The sequence below is a fragment of the Pocillopora verrucosa genome, chromosome 10, assembly GCF_036669915.1.
Source record: "Pocillopora verrucosa isolate sample1 chromosome 10, ASM3666991v2, whole genome shotgun sequence".
NCBI lineage: Eukaryota > Metazoa > Cnidaria > Anthozoa > Scleractinia > Pocilloporidae > Pocillopora > Pocillopora verrucosa.
In genome coordinates this window covers 2942256-2964207 of record NC_089321.1, presented here as the reverse complement: position 1 = coordinate 2964207, position 21952 = coordinate 2942256, and the positions used below count along the sequence as shown (strand labels likewise).

The following is a 21952-nucleotide window of genomic DNA, read 5'->3' as shown; positions in this document are numbered from 1 at the left end:
ATTCAGTTGAGTTTATAGCGTGCAACATTCGGCGTGCTTGAAAATTTAATCAAATATTTCATTTAGTTTAATTGAGCCGGTGTACCAAAAGCAACTCACAACGAAAAGAAATTTTCATTTTCATTTTATGTTTTTGTTTGTGGAATGATACTATCTAATAAATTACTTAGGGAAACGTCAAATCCATTTGGGGGTAGTTATTGGAAACCTATAGTGGTTGTTATATCAAATAATACGCACTGCGTGGTGCACCGCATTGGTGTTGTTTTTTGACTTGTTAAGTGGAAGAATGCCTGAAGGCAGAGTTGATTTCCTGAGAGACGGTAAACACTCAAAAGTGTGATTTTACAGTTTCTTTGGAATAAATGATGCTTTTATTTTTTGTTTTGTTATTTTCAAGGCTTGTCTCTTTTCCTGCAAAACAAAAATTGAAAAATTAAAAGCGGGGTAAAATTTTAGCAATTTCATATCAAATTCATCATAATTAAAAAAGGCCCCTAAAGGGTGTTATTTACGCAAGTTAACCTTTCTCCTGAGAGCACTTTGATCAAAATTGTTTTCGCAGCCGTCAAGACAACACAAATACGCCGGAAAACGTCTACCCAATAAACGGTAAAATTCAAATTTTAAGGTAATGTAATAAAATTGAAACCAACTTACAAACGGCGTGTGATTGATTTCTTACTCTCTGCGCTGAAAAAATTAGTCAGTAGAACAAGCAATTTTAGCCTCCTGGCGAGTGCAAGTAATCGCACGCTTGTGTCGCGAGTTGTGGGGGATACGCTCGTCTTCTCGCTTAACTCACGCATGATTCACCCCTTTCGTGATTCATCCCTAAAAAAGGAACTGCGCTTTAAGAGAAACAGGCAACAGGGGTTCATATCTCTTTTCAAAAGACTTTATTTCTTCCACTAAATCTCATCTGTCTTTTGGGTTGTTATTTTACATTTTCATTGTTCGTCTCCTACACTTTCCGCTTTATTCGAACACAACGAAAAGCCACAAATAGATTACACCAGCATTTGATTTTCGTTCTGTCTTCCTACAGAGGCGGAAAAAGTCGCGAAGTAAGATATATCCTAATAGAAATAAATATGAGCGTAAAGAAAATGGCAAATAAAGAAATCTTGTATCGAAAGATAAAATCAAAGTCATCTCCAAGAGTGGAAAACAAATACATCTTGAGGAGACTATGCTGGTTTTCAGTGCTGGAAGCAACTTCTGTTTTCCTTTATTTACGGTTGTTATCGGTTACGACTGAGCCAAAATGTTAATTTTAGGAGCCACCATTGGCATCTTATAAACTAACTAATAAATAAAGCTGTCTTGGCAAAGACGTTCTCGAGAAGCTTGCGCAACCGGAAGTGAAGTGTCAAAAAAGAAAAAATCCATTAGTCTTCCGGTATCCGTTAACGTCTCAAAAATATCAACACTCGCTTTCCCTAAAGATCGAGAAGTTACCCTCTCTTAGGCTCTATATGGTCTCTCTTACCCGAGACAACCCTCCCTCGAGACAACTTAACGGAGCGTTTATATGAAGTTTTGAGTTGTGACAGCTGTTCCCTTAAAAGTCTCTCTAAAATTGTATGCCGACTCTTCTCAGATAAGAGCGCCGAAGTATTTATATAAGAAAAGGGTGTCTCGCCTCCCGAGACGACTTCACAATTTTTTCGTGTAAGTGATTGGTTGAATTTTTCAAAGAAGTAAGCGGAAAGTTAGCCCTGCCAGGATAACTCGAGGAAAAGTTGTCTCGGGTACCCGAGACCATAAAAATGGGCCCCAGCAACCTTAACACTCACTTAATAGTAGATACACCTGATTTATCTCGTATCCAGATCCAACCTTGTAACCGTAACTGAAATGCTTACTCGTGGAAGGTCTGGGCACGAGACTTATTAACACCTGACAGCTCAGTGAAAATGAAATAACCTTTTTAACTACATAGACAGCTACGAGAATTCAGACAACGAGCTCAAGATTATCAAATCGAGAGTTTTACCTTCATCTCGCGATACGCTTGTTATTCAGTTCATCGCAGTTGGAGTATTGAGGCGTGTCGTTCAAGCTTGGCAGAGATAATTAAAAATGTTTCCCTATTACCTAACTAATCATTTGCTTAATGGATAAAGAATCTTCGTAGAAAAAATACAATACTGCGATTTTGAGACTATTCATTCCCATCCCTAACGATAAATACAAAATAGGGTTCCTTCCTATGTTTTAATAATAACAATAATAATAATTCCTTGAGGTTACCAAGTCTTCGGAGTGACTTGATATCGAGAAGGACTTAAAATCAGACATCTTGCAAAAGAAAAAATGGCTGTACGAGGCCACTGGACCAATCAGTGGCGAATTCCCCACGACACCTTGAAGCAATTGACAGCTTTTAAAGATGAGCCGATTGAATTCCGATTGAATTCCGATTGAGTTCCGATTGTTTCCGACCATTTGCCGGTACGGTAACGAATACGATGAATAGAAGAAGGAAGTACGCCAGCAGTGTCACGTTATTGGTTGGTGTTTGTTCTCTTCTTCCTCCTTTTGCCGCGCCTGCCGTTCTTTCTCTAACTCACACCAGCGGTTCTTGTTGGATTCTGCGCCATCCAGGAGAGGTCGAATCTTTGGGTTGAATGTAGCCAAGCACTGAAAAGGGAAACAACGAGTCAAGGAATGTAACTCCCCGCTTCACTTGTTAACCATTTAGCCCCTTATATCAGTCTGCTTATTCTCCATACCTTTCTTTAAACAATTCCTTTGGCACTGACAAGAGAATTTGTATATCGATCGAGAGCTTTTTTCGTTTAGCGATCATTTCCTTTATTCTATGACCTTAATGTTGGATTAAGAAGTGATATTATACGGATAATTTCGATGCCAGTCACTCTTTGGGATTAAGGCTTAACAAGTGCTCAAATCACACGCGTCAAATATTTTTTCTAGAGTCCCTCTCCAAACTTAACAAAAATGTGTTTATTCGTTGACAAAGCAAGACTGTCCATTTGTATTACCAATCTAAATTTTAGTAAACTCTGAGGATTCCTTTCTCCATGGTCTATTTTCCTCACTATATCTTTTTCTACCCTGAATAGAACTGATCAAACTTTCATCTTTTTGTTGGTGTTTGTAAAAGATAGGGTGGTAACCAACTATTTAAATGAAGTTTGAAGACAATGACATTGACAGAGGGGTGACTTCAAGCTTTCAAGCCTGCAAAAACGTAACCATGCATGAGTTCTGGCGACATACTCATAATGACATGCGCCGCATACCTTGAAGACGGGAATTCCTGTCGTTTCGAAGAACTGCACCTGGAGTGCAGGTAGTTCGTCGACCTTCTGCCTGTCCATGAGGGCCTACAAAGACAAATGGTTATTATCAACGGTGAACGGTTTGCATTTGAGTATGGCAAGTAATCTGGGCATGGCAAGTAATCAAGATTTTCCGGCAAACACTAGTCGCGGGCCATTGCCGATTAAATTTATATAGGCGGTGGCTTTAAGGTCAGTGCGCTGGACTCAGGGTCGAGAGGTCTGGGTTCGAGACCTGGCAGGGTCATTTTGTTGTGTTTCTTGTCAAGGAAGCCTAGTGAAATGCTAGGGGGGGGGGGGGGGGGGGGTAACCTTAAGATTGACTAGCATCCCGTCCAGCGGGGAGAAGTAATTGTTACATACTTCTGGTCGCTTCATGCTAAGGAAATCGGAATGAACTCCGGCTTCTTGAGCCACTTGGGTTTAAGTACAGACTTTTTCTTCAACTAGTGATGAAAATAGCGGTTTCTGTAATTAATCTTTGCCTTCGATTCACCAGAGAACTGACTCACGGCTTGAATCTTGACAAATCGTTGACTCTGCTTTTTTTAACAAGGCATACAGTTTTGAAAATATAATTGTTGCGGACTTCACAAGTGAGGGCATCCAAAGTAGACTTCAGTTAACATTAAATATAGGAGAGGATGTAAAAAATACTATATAAATTGCCCAAAATAAACGTGATTGTTGGCATACTACGTGCCAACATATAAAATAGGTAATATGTTTTTTACTCACCGACGGTTCCATCTTGAGTGTGCTTCGCTCAAGATCTCCTTGTTGAAAGAACTCGCTTGTCACAAGATGGACTACCTGGGAAACCAAATATCAGACGTTAATAATCTCCTGGATAAAATCGTTTCTATTCAGGCAACATTGAAGCTTTTTTGGTCAACATTTCAACTTAGACTGTTTGCGACTGCTGGTAACTCCGCCTATGTCGGTTCCTAGCCCGCCAGAATGCGAAAGGAGGAGGGTTGGGCATGGGGCTAAAAACCTCATCCTTAAAAAACCTAAGCTCACAAAACCAACGCTACAGAAATAACCATTGGTGGTGAGATGGACAAAACAAGCCAAGGAACTGGAGAGAAGACAGAAGACAAAAGACCGCCAAACCCGGCAGGGAGCTGGCAACCCAACAGAGGATTCCTTGAAACCAAAGCAGAAGACGATTGCGACTAGCTGAAACGTCGGAACCCTTTGCCAGATCGGAAAGCTTGACAAAGGCTGTTCATAGGGGCAGCATGACCGACTGGCAAATGACAGAAATTAAAGGTGTTCTCTAGCCGTGGCCTTATGTGCGTGGACACACGGAGGGGACTGATTAACTAACTACTGCTAATCGCACACATAGCTTAACCATCTCACCTCTTTCTGTATTTCCCATGGCTTTGTGGTGCCATTGAGGTCACAAGCAGTCATCATCATTGCCCTTAAAAAAAAAAACAACAACAAGACAATGCATTAATTTAAATTGGAAAACTAAGTTGTTCAGGAAGTTACGGCCTATCGAGGAAGATACGCTGGTTTGAAATTTGTTGTTGTTGGAAATAGAAGGTTTCCGTTCAAATTTTGTACTCTACCAAAGTCTACTGTCATTTTCACCTTCCCACACAGATCAATGATCTTCTCGGCCCATTATGGATAGAACAAAGGTTTGAAAACATACAACTTTAGAATAATTTGCGAAGGTTTTCTGGCTCTGCACCTCAAACAACAACAACAAAGATTGAGGCCGCGCGAAATAACATGCCCTTTGAGGAACCAGGCACAGGGTTGGCCAATCCTAGCGTTCTTTTTCACCTCAGTATTAGCCAACTCGCGTATTTGAGCGTATTTCGTTTAGTAACGGTAATTTGACTGAGTGGAGTCCAATTCGCTCTGTAATCATACGAGTGATAAACAAAATTGGACGACCGCGGAGCGGAAGTCCGATTTGTTAATCACGAGTATGATTACTGGCAGGATTGAACAACAAGAAGTCCTGTTACCAATTACTCATAACCGTTTCAATTTCAGAAAATACATTTAGGTGTAATATCTCCGGCAGAGGCAATGTCTAAAGTGAAAAAAATTTGGAAATTCCTCAATTCCCTTTTAGGATAAGTGGCTGTTGCTATGGTTATTGTGTTTAATTCTATGATTGGTGGATTCGGCCGAGTGGACTTAGTATGGTTGACTACTTCAAATGTCTGATTAGTCACTCGCGTTTTCCCGCGCTTCAGACATGTTGCCTTTTATTTACATTGAGTCCTCATTGGCTCATGATGATGTTGCCCTTAGTTCTGATTATTATTTGTAATCCCTTTGGTTTTGGATTTTCGACACTCATCGAAAACTGATCGTAAACTAAAACCTTGATTATCACCGCAATTTGTCCGAACAAAGAAAAATGTCGCCATGAACCAGTGAGATGTCAAACATTGAAGAAAAAAAAAAAGGGATACGCGAAACATTGGAAAACGCGAGCGCTCAAGTCACAACTGGTTTCAGTTTTGCATTTAACTAGTTAACGGCAATCACAGAGCGAAGGAAAGACCCAGCCAGTGTGTTCTCGAGTTACATGTACCTCGTTGCGTTGAAAACCGCTCTACTCTGCAATATGACATTAACAATTGCTAACTTCCGGGCAATCAAAGCAAACGGCGACTCCTTAATAAAAAGAACCTTACTTAAGCATGTCTCGGTGATCCGGGATTGTGGGATCAAGTTCTCCTCTTTCAACCAGAGGAAAGAGAATTGACCGCTGCCTAAAGGAAAAGGAGAAGACAATATTGATATAAACCCACAGCAACCGGGCAGTAAGCTGAAAAATCAAGAGCCAAGGTAGGTGAGAGAGAAGCAGTCTCTTTCTCGTTATTAGAGTGACACAGGCTGGAACACATACGTGCCAATGAACGAGTGCAATTGTCTCGAATATCTTCGCCCTGAAGTGTCTTCTTTTTTTCGGTTTTTTAACACTGGTTGTTTTAAGTTAATAACTTGGGCTGGCCTTCACCATTCTCTGTTTTCTTCAAAGATTGAAGCTTAGTCACACAATGGTCCATATTGTTGGAGTAGGTTAGCCTACGTTGAAAGCGCTTTTCAAGTACAAGCTCTGGATTGCAAACTCGTGAAAATGAAGCTCTCTCACTCTCTTCTGCGCGTGACTTGTCGCTCGGTCTAAGTCACGCGCATCAGGTAAACTTGTGTGTCTTTTACACAGACTAAAGTAAAACCGCTTCTTTGATCCCATGAAAAATATAAAGAATCAAAAGAAACCATAAAAAGTAGCAAAACCTCGACATCGGCATACATTATTCTGAACAGTTTTCCTTATGACATTGTCAGGGACAAATTTTTGTCTCAAAACGTTGACAGATATGAAAAGGTTCAGCGTACGTGATCTGGCGCGATGTACTCACCTGAAATTGACGGCTAAATCCGTCGACAGGATCGAGTGCTTTATATAACTTATAACTTGTCTGTATTCGTCTGCGTTTAGTTTCTGGAAAATGTTGTGACCCTTCCAAAGCAAACAAAGAAAATAAGTAGCTGTTGAAAAGTAAACTAATTTTAATTCCATTTTAGGCGATTTTTAATGATGAAATGTTACTGAACAAAATAAGTGTTTAGTCTCACCTCTGTGCTAAGAATAATCACAGCATGGTTGAAGTGATGATGCTCTAAAGTAGATGTGGTGTAAAGCTTGGCTAACGGCGAGTCAGTTCTGTTAGTGAGGAAAATTGCACAAACACAATGCTGAGAATGCGGATTACTTTACTAAGAACACAGGCAGTAGCAGACAGGGTAAGCAGAATATAAAAGCGTGGGGTACCGATGAATCTTTTGGAAATATGGCCTTATAACTTGTGAGTGGGGGGGGGGGGGGACCTACAATGTACAATGGGTGGAGTACCTATGGACCAGCATACCACACATTTCACTTTCGTCCACAGCAACTGGTCATAAAACTGATTAAAGTATCATAACGAGGATTTCAAATCACAAAACAACACTGTTAAAAACATAGTTTAACCAACAAATGAAATGACACACACACAAAAAAAAAACCCTGAAACCAAGGTTTGTATAGGGGCAATGCGTGCGCAAAAGTAGAAAAGATAAGAAAAACATTGTAAACTTAAATGCACGACTTCGGGCAGAAATTTTTTAACTTGCTTATTTACTGATTCATTCATTTTATTTGGTATGAATACGTCCTTTAAATGATAACAAGAAAGTATTATCTTTCTTTGCTAGGTTTTTTCATATGCATCGATTGATTTCATAAAAGGCTCAAAAAGCCGTAACACTGTTCTCGGTCTGGCTAGGGAATTTAGATCATTAAGAACACACCGGGGCAACTTACTTAGTCTGAAAGGCGTTGTTGGTTCCTCTGTGGTCCAGGTCATGACACAGACACCCAACAATCAATCCAAGACATTCCAGATTGCTCATAAACTTATTCATACCTCCAGTCTGTTAAACAGAAATACGCCAGAAATGTAATATCAGTATCTGAGCAACTGCGCCCCTACCACTACCCCTCCCCTAACCCAACGATAGTAAACTGATAACAAGTTACGGTTAATGTTAGGTTAGGGGAGGGGTAGGTGCGCATTTTGGTTACTATAAGCCAACAGAACTTAACCTACCGTGAGCATACAAAACATTGACTGAGCTACATTGAAGGCGTGTCTCCAGTTGTGGTAAATCACATTTCTGTAATTCTTCCGAACTGTCAACAACCACCTACATAAAATCTGAAAAAGAGAAAATTTTTTCAAGAAATTGATCTCACGAAAAACTCCGCTCCAAAAAAAAAAAAAAAAACGAAACAAAAAAGGAGCAACAGCAGCAATTACAGAAACTTTGCACTGTCATAACCTCCCCTGGAACCAATGCCCTTTTTTCTTTCACTCCCCGGGATCTGATCACTGACTCTCCTTCTTAGTTCATCTACATTTCCCTTTAAATTAGCTATGAGAATTTGAACTTTCCTCGACCTTGATTGCAAGAAAACTTGATCACAATGTAAGGAAAAGTTACAAGCTATAAATCCTCTCTAAACAGAAGGTATTAATATAAACACTATGAACTCGATTAGTAGCCACTAAGTAGATCTTTTCAGTTATTCCTGAACGTTGCGCCCGTCTATTTTACGTTTGTTTACTCAGTCAAAACTCAGTCATATGGAAACAATAGCCTCCATTTTGCGCGAAAATATACTCCGATATTTCCCCGCGAACAGTAACAGCTCCGAAAAGTGAACAGTTTTGAGAGAGCTAGGTCCGAGGAAAACTGTGTGCCTCGAAAATTCTTGGAGTACTGAACGCAAGATTGGAAAATCGGGGAATGTCATTGGGGAAATATCACCAGATATCCCCCAGTTTTAGCATGGGTATATTCGGTCACGTGATGCTTTTAGACTAATCACGTATGTACAAAAAAATGGATGGATTATAAGTAAGAACAAACCTCATAGTCTATGTGAAATTCATCAATGAAGCCACAATCAATGAACATCCTGAGTGAGGCTTGAAGCATCTGATCAGGCTCCAGCGAAAAGTCATCAAACTGAAAACTGTCTACTTTGAATTCTTCAGCTTTTGACACTGTTGTGTTCTGTAATGGACAGAGGACGAAAAAGTCGTTACACAACTAACACATGTAAAATCTGAGAATAATCTGCCAGCTGTCTGAACAAAAGATAGAGGGATTTGATCAGAATTTCATCTTAACTAACAACTTTTTAGAAGAGAAGTAAGCTCCAGAATCTCCGCCGTTGACAAGAAGATGACAACAAACTATGATTTGACGCGTTTTGAGATTCTGAATGTGATACAAATTCGCCCATTGACGCGGCCATTTTGAAAATAACTCAATAACGTGACCATTTACACTCGAATGATGTGGAAACTCCACGCGCGACTGCGATTCCCGTCGTGGTCACCAGAAAATCATAACTGCGGTCAAGAATGCCTTTTTGTGTAGCCCTTTGACAGATAGAGGTGGAAAAAAAAGGATGAAACTTTACGACGAAAAAAACTGTGGGTCTTAAACGCACGTCACTCGTAATGTAAAAAAATTAATTTGTCAGTGTCCTTACCTTCAATCTCTCAAGTTCACCTCTCTTAGCAGCAGCATGGTAAGAAAGAACCTGGGTAAATAGATACCAGGGAAATTAAAGATCATGGACTATGCAGACTAAAGTTCACTTACGCTTTAAAGTAATATCACATGACTTTTCAGCATCGATACGATCATCGTAATGATGAAACCTAACTGAACTTTAACTCCAAAGCTCACTGGAACCAAATAAATGTTGAAATAGAGCAGTTTTCAACTGAGTGTCGAAAAGTAATAAGAAAGTACTTTGGTATTGCTTGACTTCGCTTTGGGATTGGTTCACTGAGAAAACTTGCGCCAGCTTCTCAACCAATCAGATTCAAACTAAAACCAATTGCGATTTGGTCGCACGCGTTTTCCCGCGTTTTACGCAGTATGCTTGTTTTTACTTTGAGTTCTCATTGGCCAACGTTGATATCGACCTTCACTGCGATTGGCTGTATGATAACTTCGGTTTTGGTTTTACGACGATCAATCGAAAAGTGCACCATTTTCTAAATTAATTGTTAATTCTCATCTACAATGAGGGACCTTGTTAACCAACTGATATTGTCACCTACCTCAATTGCTACTTGTTGCTTGGCTTTTGCCTTTGCCATTTGGTCATAAATCATGGTGTTGTGAATCCCAAGGCCACAAAAAATGGCAAATGCCTGACAAGAGGAAAACTGGACTGTGAATCAAACTTTGATAAACAAAACTAACTCTGTTGCTACAGCCTGACTAGACCTTAATCATTTGGTGAAATATTTAATAATTATTCCATGAGCGCGTTCTGGATATGTGATGATAAATAGCCAACGAGGCGCTAGCTTTAAACAATCTCGTATTCAACAAGTGCGAATGAAATAGTTTTTTTAATCAAATTTCGTTAAATCCTGACAGTTTACTTAGTTAGAGCTTTTTGTCATCTCCGTAACAGTTGGGGCAATGCATTTCCATATATGGTGACTCGGATCATAACCGGATTTGAGTGATCCCATCAGAACACTAGAAATGCAATATTGAGTATTGAAAATAAAATGAAATTTATTTGTAAATTTCTACATACTGTCATACCTCAAATAAGGTTTCATCGCTCTCATCAAATGGTTTGTTGTTCAGTTTGCTGATTAACTGAGCAACACCTGAAATTGAAAAAGAGCTGACTGAGTTCTTATAATGATTACTACACGTAGCATGCCACGCCTTAGAAAAATAACAATGTCTTATTAAGAATTTGTCAATTGGCTGTTTTAGAACCAAATCCACAGCGATCACAGACGCTAATAAGAAGAAAAGATTTATTACCAGGAGCTTTTTGAGAACCTAAAGCAGAGACATGAAAATAGGTAAAATTGCTAGAGTGACTATAAGCCCTGACAGCTTATGGGTTACAACCGCTGGGCTGAGACCAAACAAAGCAGAAGCAAAGTACACCAAAACAAAAGCAAACCAAAATTGAATATTAGTCTATGGCTTCATAATACAGACCAAGGACAATTAAGAGACAAATGCACTTGATATGTCTTGAGCAAGTGATTCAAACCATATTTCCTGGGCCTCAGCCTCACGAGTAATTCAATCAATTCCATGACCATCAAACACCTCCAAATTTTGTACAGATGATCCATGACGACATTGCTATATGATAATATCTCAATTACTTCATCTCCAAACTAGACAATGGATTTTCTGTGAGCCAAATGAATGAAATGATATTCTCACCAATAATTTCAAACTTGTTGTTTCTAATTGGCATACACAATATTGGGCGACGAGCATCAACACCATTGTCAGAGCTCATTGCAATCTGTTGGAAATAAAAAAAATTTCTTAACTTTCACCATTTGCAGAAGAGAATGAGTATATCGATACTTCAAGGTATTATGTGCCAAAATTTATAGAAGCACCAGCAGCTATGAAATCTATTTCAAAGTGTTATGGCTTTTTTGATATCCACTCAACTACCGAAACAGAAACATTTAAAAAGGGTATGACTCTCAACAACTTATATGCTTATCTCTAAATTAGCTGAAAGTAGATAGCATGATCCAAAATGCCGTTGTTTCTAGCAAACACTTCATTTTCTTACAAAGTATAAAGATCACTGATATGTACACACTCAACGATCTTGGTGATGCAAGGAATCTGAATGGTTTGCTACCTCACGCTAATGAACATTTGTAAATGAGGTTCTCCCCCCAAAAAAGACAAAAACACAAAAATGGAAATCAAAGCTACCAGTAAGATTTTCAGTCGAGAAAAAGACTTAAATCAACTTTCCCTCAAAATTGTGATAAATGTCGGTGACCATGACCTTTATCGCTGCAATTTCTCTTCAAAGTATTGTATTTTCATTTGTATTTTGTGATATTTAGACAGGCTGGCCCAGGTCAGCTTAAAGCTGGTTTAAATGGGGGGCCTGTGTAAACAGTGACAAGGCCAGACCACAACACCGGGAGTTATGTTCCCTACTCTTTGCGAGAAGTTTGTGGGTTCTTTTAGTTCCCCTGCTAGCCAGTACAGAGAAGAGGCAAGAGACGGCCTACAGCTTATCTTCCTTATCCGAGGAAGACTATAATTTCTCACCATTTATCGATGTCAAAGCTAAAGGCAGCAAAATATCCTCAAATATTTTAAAACCCTGAGTGTTTGTTAGGTCTGGGGATTGAAACCTCGAGCTCCCTTGCGGCTGTGCGACGCTCTACAACGTGAGCTAACCGCCAAGCGCGGTATAAGTGAGTAATTCATACTGGTTTGTTATTTCCGAGCAAAATTTTCAGTGGAACTAAAGTCACCCAAGTTTCAAAACATACTTTCAAATCATTACAGCCATAATACTCCTTACTAAATAATCTTGTTTTCTCAGTCCGTACTATAAGAGAGGGACCAAGTTTTTTCCACTCGGAGTTATGGCTCAAGTGCGAAGCCTACAGGCCATAAATCCAAGTTGGGAAAACAAGGTTCTGTAACTTACAGTATGGACTGAAAAAACACGGTTAGTAATGTGAAAATTTTATCTGTGGGTTCAAATAGAGGGAAAAAGATTTCAATTCAAACAAACTTTGGCCTACTAAGTTGTCCAATCATAGTGCCATACCGACTGAGGGATATAAAGAACTCTTTCGTGTGCACGCACTTGTGTGAAATTTGACTGTCCACATGAATAAATCTCCAGATGGTAGACTACCCTTTACACTAACTTTTAAGCCAATATAATTTTATCTCTGTAAATCACAATGACTCCAATCGTTATTTAACGACTTACAATTCTCTTCAACCTCTGATCTTGTGCAGCATCAGGAACATTAAGAGTCTTAAAAAACATGATTGAACAAAAAGGTGAACTTGCAATTCATATCAATATGCTCTAACTTTAGAATCTAACAACGGGACATTCAATGAATGAATTAAAAAATGATATATTTTGAGCTTGGACCTCAAAAGGCACCACAAGTAGTGCCACCATAGGGCCCCTTTACTTCAAAATATGTTCTTCAGGGACTGTGATGGCCTACAACATGAGTTGACCATCTATTAAAAGATGAACTTATGTCACAAAAATTTCAATTTCAAAATTTCAAGATTATTACAAAGGAATTGTTTTCGTCGGGGAAAGAAATGCACAAAATTTATCTACAATGTATCTTGTTTGGACCAAACTAAACCTAAGAGGAAATACAGATTACAGGTCATTGCTGTTACCTTTCCAGTAGATGCAACAAGTTTGGCTATTCTAGTACTAAAAGAACCATCATCTCTTCCTTCACTATAACTACAGATTGAATTAAAAATTAAAGTAAATCAGACAAAGTAGAACCTCCTTTTTAGGACACTTCCAATGAGGGACAAACTCTGCTGCCAAATAACAAAATGCCTTATGTCTCTTGTTACCATCTATCAATGGACATTTCTTTCAGGGGACACTTTTTCTAGTTCCAAGGCTGTCCCCAGAAGGAGGTCCAACATAAAATCAAATTGAGCTCTCAGCAAAAAGATCTTGACAGGGTATTGATTGTTGAGCAGAACTTAAGTGTTATGCAATCATTGTATAAGGTAAATTAAATGGGAATTTTTTGTGTTTACCTGGATGAAAAACACTTTAAAGTGGAGATGCATAATGGGTTGATTAACCCTTTAACTCTCAGATCATATTTGTAATTCTCCTTACAGTCAACCATACAATTCTTATGATGTTAGTTCAGAAAATTTAGTATGGATCAACTAATTATCCCCAAATTGATATATTTCTTTTTATTCTCATCACTTATCTGGTTGATATTGTATTGATGTTGTAAGGAGAAATTCGACTTGGTCAGTCATGGGAGTTAAAGGATTAAAGCTGGCACTTGAGTTGAACCATGTAGATCCTTGGAACTCTTACTTTCATCTCAAATAACATGACAGCATCAAATACTTCAAATTTTTTAAATTCAAGCACCTGCCACCACCTGAGATGTTTAAATTCGGTTCTCAGAGAGCATCAAATACCTTACAGTTTACAGTAACAGAAATTAAGGTAATAATTTGGTGAAAAGGAACTTACATTGTGCTATTACTGTTGCGACCTCCTGACACTCGCAGATTGAATACTTTAGTAATTCGTAAATCCTAAAAATAAATAATCAAAATGAAGAATAAACTTGACTTCATTTGTATCACATCAGTGTCTCAATCTGTCAGCTAATGGGTGTTTCATTCATTTTCTATCCATATGGCTTAGTTCAGGCAATCGTGAGGAAAACCATGATGAAAGTTGACATGTGTAAGGCCGATGAGTTAAAGTGAGCCAAACTGGAATATGCTTTCTGGCCCACCCTTGCAAAACTCTGTTGCATTTTCCAAGAATATAAGTTCCAATTGTGGGTTTTAAATTAAAATGAAACAGAAATGACAAAAAAGTGGCCTTTTTCCTTCAATTTTGGGTTTCTCAATCTGACTCAATGAAATGACTGCAGAGAAGTTTTTCAATAGATTGTTCTCAGTAGTTGTCCAGTACTAACATGTGTGATGTAATTCCAAAATTTTTGAAGATTTTTGGGTCATATGATAATACAGTTACTGACTGAGTATGGGCTCATCACATAGGAAAGCATATGGCACTCAGTCATTACGTACAGCTAGAACTTGCTCCGCTTGGTTCATAAATCATGACCTTAGGCCAAATATTTTCCCCTGCCACCCCTTCCACACGGTTCATAATAACATAATATTAATTTACCTGTGATCTTTCCTCTGCCAGACTGTTGCCAAGGACTGGATGCATCAACAGAAGAACTGAACATCGTTCACATTTCAGCATTGACAATGCGCGTCTCATAATCTTATGTACTACCTTGTCCAGAGAGGTCTGTTCTTCAAAGATGTCATGAACAAGCTCCAGCAATGCCTAATTTCATAAGCAAAAGGAACACAGGCTAATTTTTACCATTTGGTATGTAAAGTTTTTAGTTATTCCTGAACTACAGATGCCAAGGATCACAATACCATTAATTGAATGGGCTAACATCAAAAAATTGTTGCAATTCATTGATACTGACTTCAGGTGAGGACATTTTTGAGGTTGGGAGACCCCACAAGGTGTTATGGGAATTAGCCCTCAAATGAGAAAATAACCCCTCAAAACCTGAATTTCTTCCACTCTGCTTACTTAAGCTTTGTACAAACTTGTACAGTGAACACTATTTTACTATAAAACTTTCTAGACAAGTGCCATTTAAATCTGAAAAACCCTGTAACTCTTTACCATGAGATCTGCAATTAAAATCAGACGACCACTAAGCAGGAGTCTGATTTGTCAATCACAAAGTCCTGTTACCAATTAATCTTAACTGTTACAATTTCTGTAAAAAAAAAAAAAAATCTAGAACAAATATCTCTAATGGACACAATGCCTACAGATAAAAATTCCTCCATTTTGGAAATTCCCCAGTTTTTCTCAGGATGAGTGGTTGTTGCTATGGTTACTGTGATCAATTCTGTTGTTTAGCTGAGTGGATTTAGTATGATTGGCTGCTTCAACTGTCCAATTGCAGGTGTCCATTTACTGCCAACTGTCTGATTTCATTGTCCCCTTACAACTGTACAGAATGATTAGTGAAAAATAAAGCAGCTAATGCACCAATCACATTTGAGGAAGTTGTAATCGTTATGATTATTGCGAGATTTAAGGGAGGAAAATTCAACTTTAATATGGTCAATGAATTGTTTTAACCTATTTACCCTATTTCTGTTGAATTCCTTTGCTGATAGCTCAAACAGCTTTGCATTGGTGATTCCGATTCCACAGAAAGTCAGATACATTTCACAGACCTGAAAAAGGTAATAGACCATGAATAATAGTTACAACCACCTCCTTGTCTAGTGGAAACTTCACTATGTAGCAGAGTGCAGCACTTAAGCGATCAGTGGAGTGAAGGGTTATGAGTTCACCACAAGCAACTTGGAAGCAAATACATCTTTCTCATATGATTTTATTTGACTTATGTCTAAGGTTGGAACAGACGAAAGCAAACACAAAATTAATGCACCTCTTCATCTTCTTGTGTAAATGGTACAGGTCCAGGCATTTTGTTGATTATCTGAGCCACACCCACCACCTAAATAAAAAAAAAAGGAGAAATGAAAATACCAATATGTAGAGGGTGCATCAGTTACAGCAAAAAATTAAATTGATTTCAGAAAAGAATAATGTTTGTCAGGGAAATGTCATGCCACTTAAAGAAGAAGATTGCTTGAAAATTAATACATGTTCCCTCACTATTGTATATCCTTAAATCATGATTATTTTGGTATGGTTGAAAGTCCAGAGGGTGACTGAATATTCTTTAAAGACACAAAAGGCTGATTTAAACAAAGTAAATTCCTGCGGTTAACCCTCTAACAACAATTAGGAACCTTCACAAATTAAAGAAAACTAATTAACATGCATTTTCAAATATTTTCAGGAATTAAAGATGAGATAGCCCATTTTCTACTTTTTCAGTCCTCTGTTCTTTCATCAGCAGACAGACATGAGAAAAGTCTCTAGATCCCCTTTAAATGAGCCATTCAAGATTATCGCTAGCCACATGGATTTGATAAATAAAATGATCAGAATTTCTCAGCCTGATTTAAGATGGTTAGTTTTCTCTATTTCTTTATGCTGTTTAATCTGGATTTTCACAAATAAAAGCAGCAGGAGAACAGAGTACAATAACAAAAAAATCCTATACACGTCTAAATAAAAGTAGCTGATGCCATTGAAATATAGAAACATAATTTGTTGTAGTACATAACAAGAGAATTCTGCAATCTCTGGTGCTTATAACAAACACAGTGTTTTGTACCATCTATCTCACCTGTTCTGTATATTTAGAAAAAAAGTTAAATGTTATGTTTTCAAAAGTTTCATTCTGCTGGCAGTCCTACAAGCTGCCCCTTGAAGCAAGCTTGAGGTACTGACTAGTTAATTCAAAAATTAAAAAATTGCTTTCATTAGCTTCTTACCTCCCCTTCATTGTTCTTCACTGGCTTACATAGCAAGCTCTTGGTATGATAACCTGTCTGGCGATCAACCTCCTTGTTGAAGCGAGGATCCTGTGAGAAGAAATGACCAAAATTATAACTTGATGCAGTCAACCAGATGATAAAGAAATGAGACTATTTTCTTAATTTTCTGATACAACACAGAGAGGACAGTTGTATCCCATTAAATATTGATTATAAACAGGAGAGACTTGAAAAAATTGGTTCAAAATGTCCTAGTAAAATCATAAAGTGACGCTCTGACTCATTTCATCTTTCAAAAAAATGCACACACCCTCTGAAACATTGGAATGTTGCCTTCCATGCCCACAACCTGATGGACAATTGCATCATAAGCATTTTGGATAGTGCATTTAAAACTACAAGACACATAAGGATTCTACTTAACTCTTCAGGCAAACCCAAACAGATATACTTGATGTTGTTGACATTTCAAAGGAAATAAATTCAAATGGCAAAAGTTCAGTTAAAAGAATGCTACAAAATGGGATTTGATCAACTCTTCATTATCTTATACTGGCTAAGTGAGAAGTGTATCTGAAATATGTTGTGAAAGATCTTTAACATACTTCTTTGAGGAGCCTACAGTTACAGGCCTTTTCTCATAGAGAGAAAATGGTTTTGACCTTAAAATGAATTAAATTTTCTTTATTCTTCTGTTTTTTTCTTTTTATTATTTTATTATTATTATTTTTTTATTTCTTTTTAAAGAAAGAGGTCTCTACGTCATTCTACTGTATCAAAAACCTGCTCCAATAACTAGCTCCAGATTCACTCCACCTCACTACAAAATTTAAATTTTACTTTGAAGCTTCTACCCTAAGAAATTTTTAAAAATATGAGCTTTATATTGCTGATGGTTTTTAATTTTGCACTGATAGGTATTTTATATTTGCAAGTTATTTTGTGGGTACAAAGTTATTTGATTATCTTCAGGGCCAAGACCAAGAATCTTGGTAGATTTAAATAATGACATGCTGTTTTACGTTAAAAAAAGGTATAGCATGGTAAAAAAGCTAGAATATGATACTTTTTTAAAGGACTGAATGAAAAAAAAATCAATAAGTGTTGCTTTTTTGGTTGTTGTGAAAAAGGAAATTTGAAATATTGTTATGAATGATTAATTATCCGGTGAAAAACTAAAAATGGTAAAACAAAACACAAACATAAAAAATTAACAAAGAAAGATTTTTTTTTTGTTAAAAAATAAATTTTCACATCTATCCGAACAATTTTAGTGCAAGTGACAGTCATGGAAGTACTTCTCAGGAAATTACGAGAGAAGTCATTTCCATCGTTCTTGTGGTTCAGAGGGGCTTTTCAAAAGGTGAATAAAATTGAAAGAATCGTATGCAAATAGGTTTTGAGACAAGCCCATCGCGTATTAACGCACAGAGAACCTGCACTGCTTAAATAAGCACTCGCGGGGATCTCGCCTGTCAACAAAGTGCTCTGGCACCCGATCAGATTAAAACCAACCGCTTCAATGTAAATCCGTCATCGGAGGCACGCTAAACAGAGCGCTTACCAGACGGTCCTTAATGTCTGGATACAAGTTGATTGCGCTTCACTGATCATCCAAATCACGTATAAGAAGACAGAACGAAATTGTAAACTACTGTAGTGGAAGCCACAACAAACAATAAATGTCGAGGAGCTTGAAAAATTTCAATTGCAACAGAGGCGCGGTAACACTGCTGATTTCATTCCGCTGTAACTTAAATTTTTAAAATTCTCAGAAGTTGAAAAAGTGTAGTACAGAAAAAAAAGTATGACGAGAATCGATCGCTCCTAGAAATGAAAACAATCAATTCGCCCGCTGAAGTGCGAAACGTGAACATTGTTTTCGCGAACGCATAACTCGTTGTGCATAATTTCAACTTTATAGCTTAATAAGCCATCATAACAATCCCAGACCGGTTGGAGAAACGTCGCAGTGATAACATTATATCGAATTTGAGTGAGATTTGATAACTCGAAAGATTTAAAGTGTTTTCAGCTGACGACACGATTTTTCCCCTAGATACGACCAAAAGAGCCAATGCAAATTTAAAAAACCGCGAAATCATGATTCATCAGCTGGAAAGACGAAAGGTGCATTTGTTTTTTAACATGCTAAATGTTAGTTTCTTGTACAATACCTTTCAGCATTCGCGGGATTTTATCGAGGGTAGTTTCCGGACTATTGTAAAATCGAAAAGCGCGGATTTCCTACAAAGCGTTTAAGTTCTCGTTTGCCTTTCTTTGAATGCGCTTCAGTTGGTAAAATACAAATAAAATGGAACTGAATTAATAGCGAACAAAAATAGGTATCCATCCCACTTCGTTTGATCCGGGCCATCCCATTTAATTTCTGCAAATGGTATTCGGTCTTCCACGTCCATACAACTCCAAGAAAGTTGCAGGACCAAACAAAGCAGCAAGTTTGGTATAAGCTATCTGGTGAGCGTACAAAAAAGCAAATCTGCTTGCTTGAATCGAAAGCTCGAAAATTAGTCTCGCGCGGTACGAGATTCGAACGACTGATCAAAATAGGAAGACACACTTGATTGCATCGATTCGAATGCACTGGTCCGATAACTTATGGTCATGTCGCCTTCTTACACGACTTGCAAGAAGGTATCGTTTGCAAGAAACGTTTAATCAACGGCGATTCAAGCGAGCGAATGTGGTTTACATACGCCTAAAACCCCTAATGATTTATTTATACTTAAAACGTTACAAACCGCATACGCATCGGGGATGTTAACTGTCTCTCCAGTTTCAGCCGCGTATCCCACCAGTCCTTTGCCCCAAGGCACTCGAATTTCCTTCTGCTGGTCTATGAAATCCTTAATAGAAGTCGAGTTCGGCCCTCCAACTTGCACATCAAAAACCTTTGAAACCAGTGACTGTTTACCTTTAGGTCCTTCCACGAGAAACAATGAGCACCGATCAGCATTTGTTAGAATCCCAACATTGACTAATATTTTATAACTAAGAGTCGTTAGGTCCAGATCGTTCGCTATGTCCCGTACAATCTCAAAGAAGAATTGCCGTTCATTGTTATTCTTTAAATCTAGCTTTGTCTCGGCGTTCAGGCCGATTGAAGATGGTAGACGAATTTTTGACTCAATTAGTGCCCCCAATACATGCTGTTGTCCACAATTCGGCAGCGATTTCGTTTTCCGAAGCAGTCGTGAAGGGGGACTTCTCACTCGTCTTGTTTTTTCCTCCCGAATTTCACAAGTACTCAGATCTAGAGAATCAACAACACTGGAAGATACTGGTTTAGTAAAAAACTGCTTGCCTCCATAACCCAAACCAAGTTGCCGCTTCGGATTCCCCTGACGCTGCGGTTCAGAGTACCTGCGAGTTATAGGTAATGACCGAGCTGTTGGCTGACCCGCTTCACTTTCCCCTTCCTCGCTCGCATTTATAATATCCACAGTATCGTTGAAACGAAAGTTTTTTTCTCCGATTGTTCTTCTACCGCAGTTCTCAATAAGTTCAACATTTGTGTCGAAGACATCAGCACACTCTTCCCTCGCTTCATTCCATAGTTGAACCATTCGCGCGGTACCTTTACGCACAAAATATTCCTCAGCGTGTTCTGGATGGTCATCGAGCCACTGTTCCACCTGGGTGAACGATAAAGTCATTGTTTAGCCATACTTCGAGGTCAATTCAATCCTGACTGGCCACACATTATGGTAAAAGCTGAAAATTTCCCCGCTCTGTGCGGCTAAGCCGTCACTTTGTCATCAAGGATGCGATAAACCTCGGTCGATCGCGCATGTAACTTATGTAGAGAGTGTAAACAAACTGAAATTTGGCCACACTGGACGATGCAAAATTCTCGAACTGCGCCGCGATGGAAGATTCTATCCACGCATCACACAGATGATTTGCCTGTCACTCCTCAACTTAAATCAAATGCTGCTAAATCAGGCTCTTGTACATGTAACAGAATATCTGAGCAGTGTTACACAGATCTGTTGATAAAACAAGGCATGCAAGAGAGCAACGATACACTGATGTCACGAGTCAGTTGTTCAACCGCAGACCACTGCAGGATGTCGAGTGAGCCTTTGTCCGCTTGCCGTCTTGATTCGTCTATTCGTAACTCATGATAAGGTTTCTTCTGATCGCGAACGCCCACGAAAATATCGCATAGAATATTGATAATTTGTATTTAATATCTCCCTACTTCAATAACAATGAATCGGCCGACCGCTTCGGAAAAATGAAACAGACTCCTGATTTCAATTTCGCTGCGGTTGTTGTGGTCATGTGAGAAGAGAGAAGAACCAATCAACAAAACGACTTCGCGCCAAATCGCAAATTTGTGAAATATACATTATCCAAGCTGTTTGACAATAGTTTACTTGGCAAAAATAGCCCCCAGAGAAATATGTCATTTGAAGTTTCAGGTGGTTAAAACCGATACCATCTCCGCTCTTTTGTCGCGTCTACCATTTGGTATTTGAGTCACGCACTAACATAGATAGCAAGCGATAATTCTGCAATAAAATTATTTTCGTCTGTCACTCGTAATCATCACCAAAATTCCCTTGAATTTTCTTGTGCAAGGTTAAAAGAAGTGCATTTCCTTAAAGAAGCGTAAAGATTCGTTCTTATGTTTATTCGGTTTATTTAATTTTGTCGGCTTTTTTGTTTCGTCACCTGCAACATCGCGTAATCGGTGTCTTCTTTTTTTTTAGCCCAACGCGCGCGGTCTTGAGTCTGTCTAGAATTTAATTTGAAACTGATGAAATTGCAGCTGTAACTTTGCGTTGGTCTGGTATGTTTACTTCCACTGACTATCCAGATTCCCAGGAAAGATGTTCAGGTGCGGAGATTTGGTTTTTGTAGTTGTTATGCATACGCTCTCGCGGCCGCAGAAGATAAAGAGGCGACTGACATTGAATTCGATCGAATAGAGTTCTCAAAGCCAGAACTCAATTTACAAAAGCTTAAAGTAAATAGAATCTTAAAGAGTAAAAAGTGAAAAAAAAATGTTCGAAAACGGTTTAAAGAAA

At 38.4% G+C, this 21952-nt stretch overlaps 1 protein-coding gene across 1 annotated transcript; it reads right to left on the bottom strand.

The window, feature by feature from the left end:
* Positions 1-884: 884 nt before the first annotated feature.
* Positions 885-21100, bottom strand: LOC131782081 (dual 3',5'-cyclic-AMP and -GMP phosphodiesterase 11A). Its single transcript, XM_066173331.1, has 22 exons — positions 19658-21100; positions 16893-16982; positions 15935-16003; positions 15627-15716; positions 14626-14793; positions 13951-14015; positions 13110-13179; positions 12673-12720; positions 11130-11214; positions 10482-10549; positions 9983-10075; positions 9403-9453; positions 8772-8918; positions 7949-8056; positions 7663-7772; positions 6933-7020; positions 6716-6816; positions 5984-6061; positions 4680-4743; positions 4050-4124; positions 3273-3356; positions 885-2646 (listed from the first exon to the last, which is right to left on the bottom strand). Exons 1-22 carry the CDS (start codon positions 20570-20572, stop codon positions 2506-2508), a joined length of 2808 nt encoding a protein of 935 aa, XP_066029428.1. The 5' UTR covers positions 20573-21100; the 3' UTR covers positions 885-2505.
* Between the last annotated feature and the right edge of the window lie 852 nt (positions 21101-21952).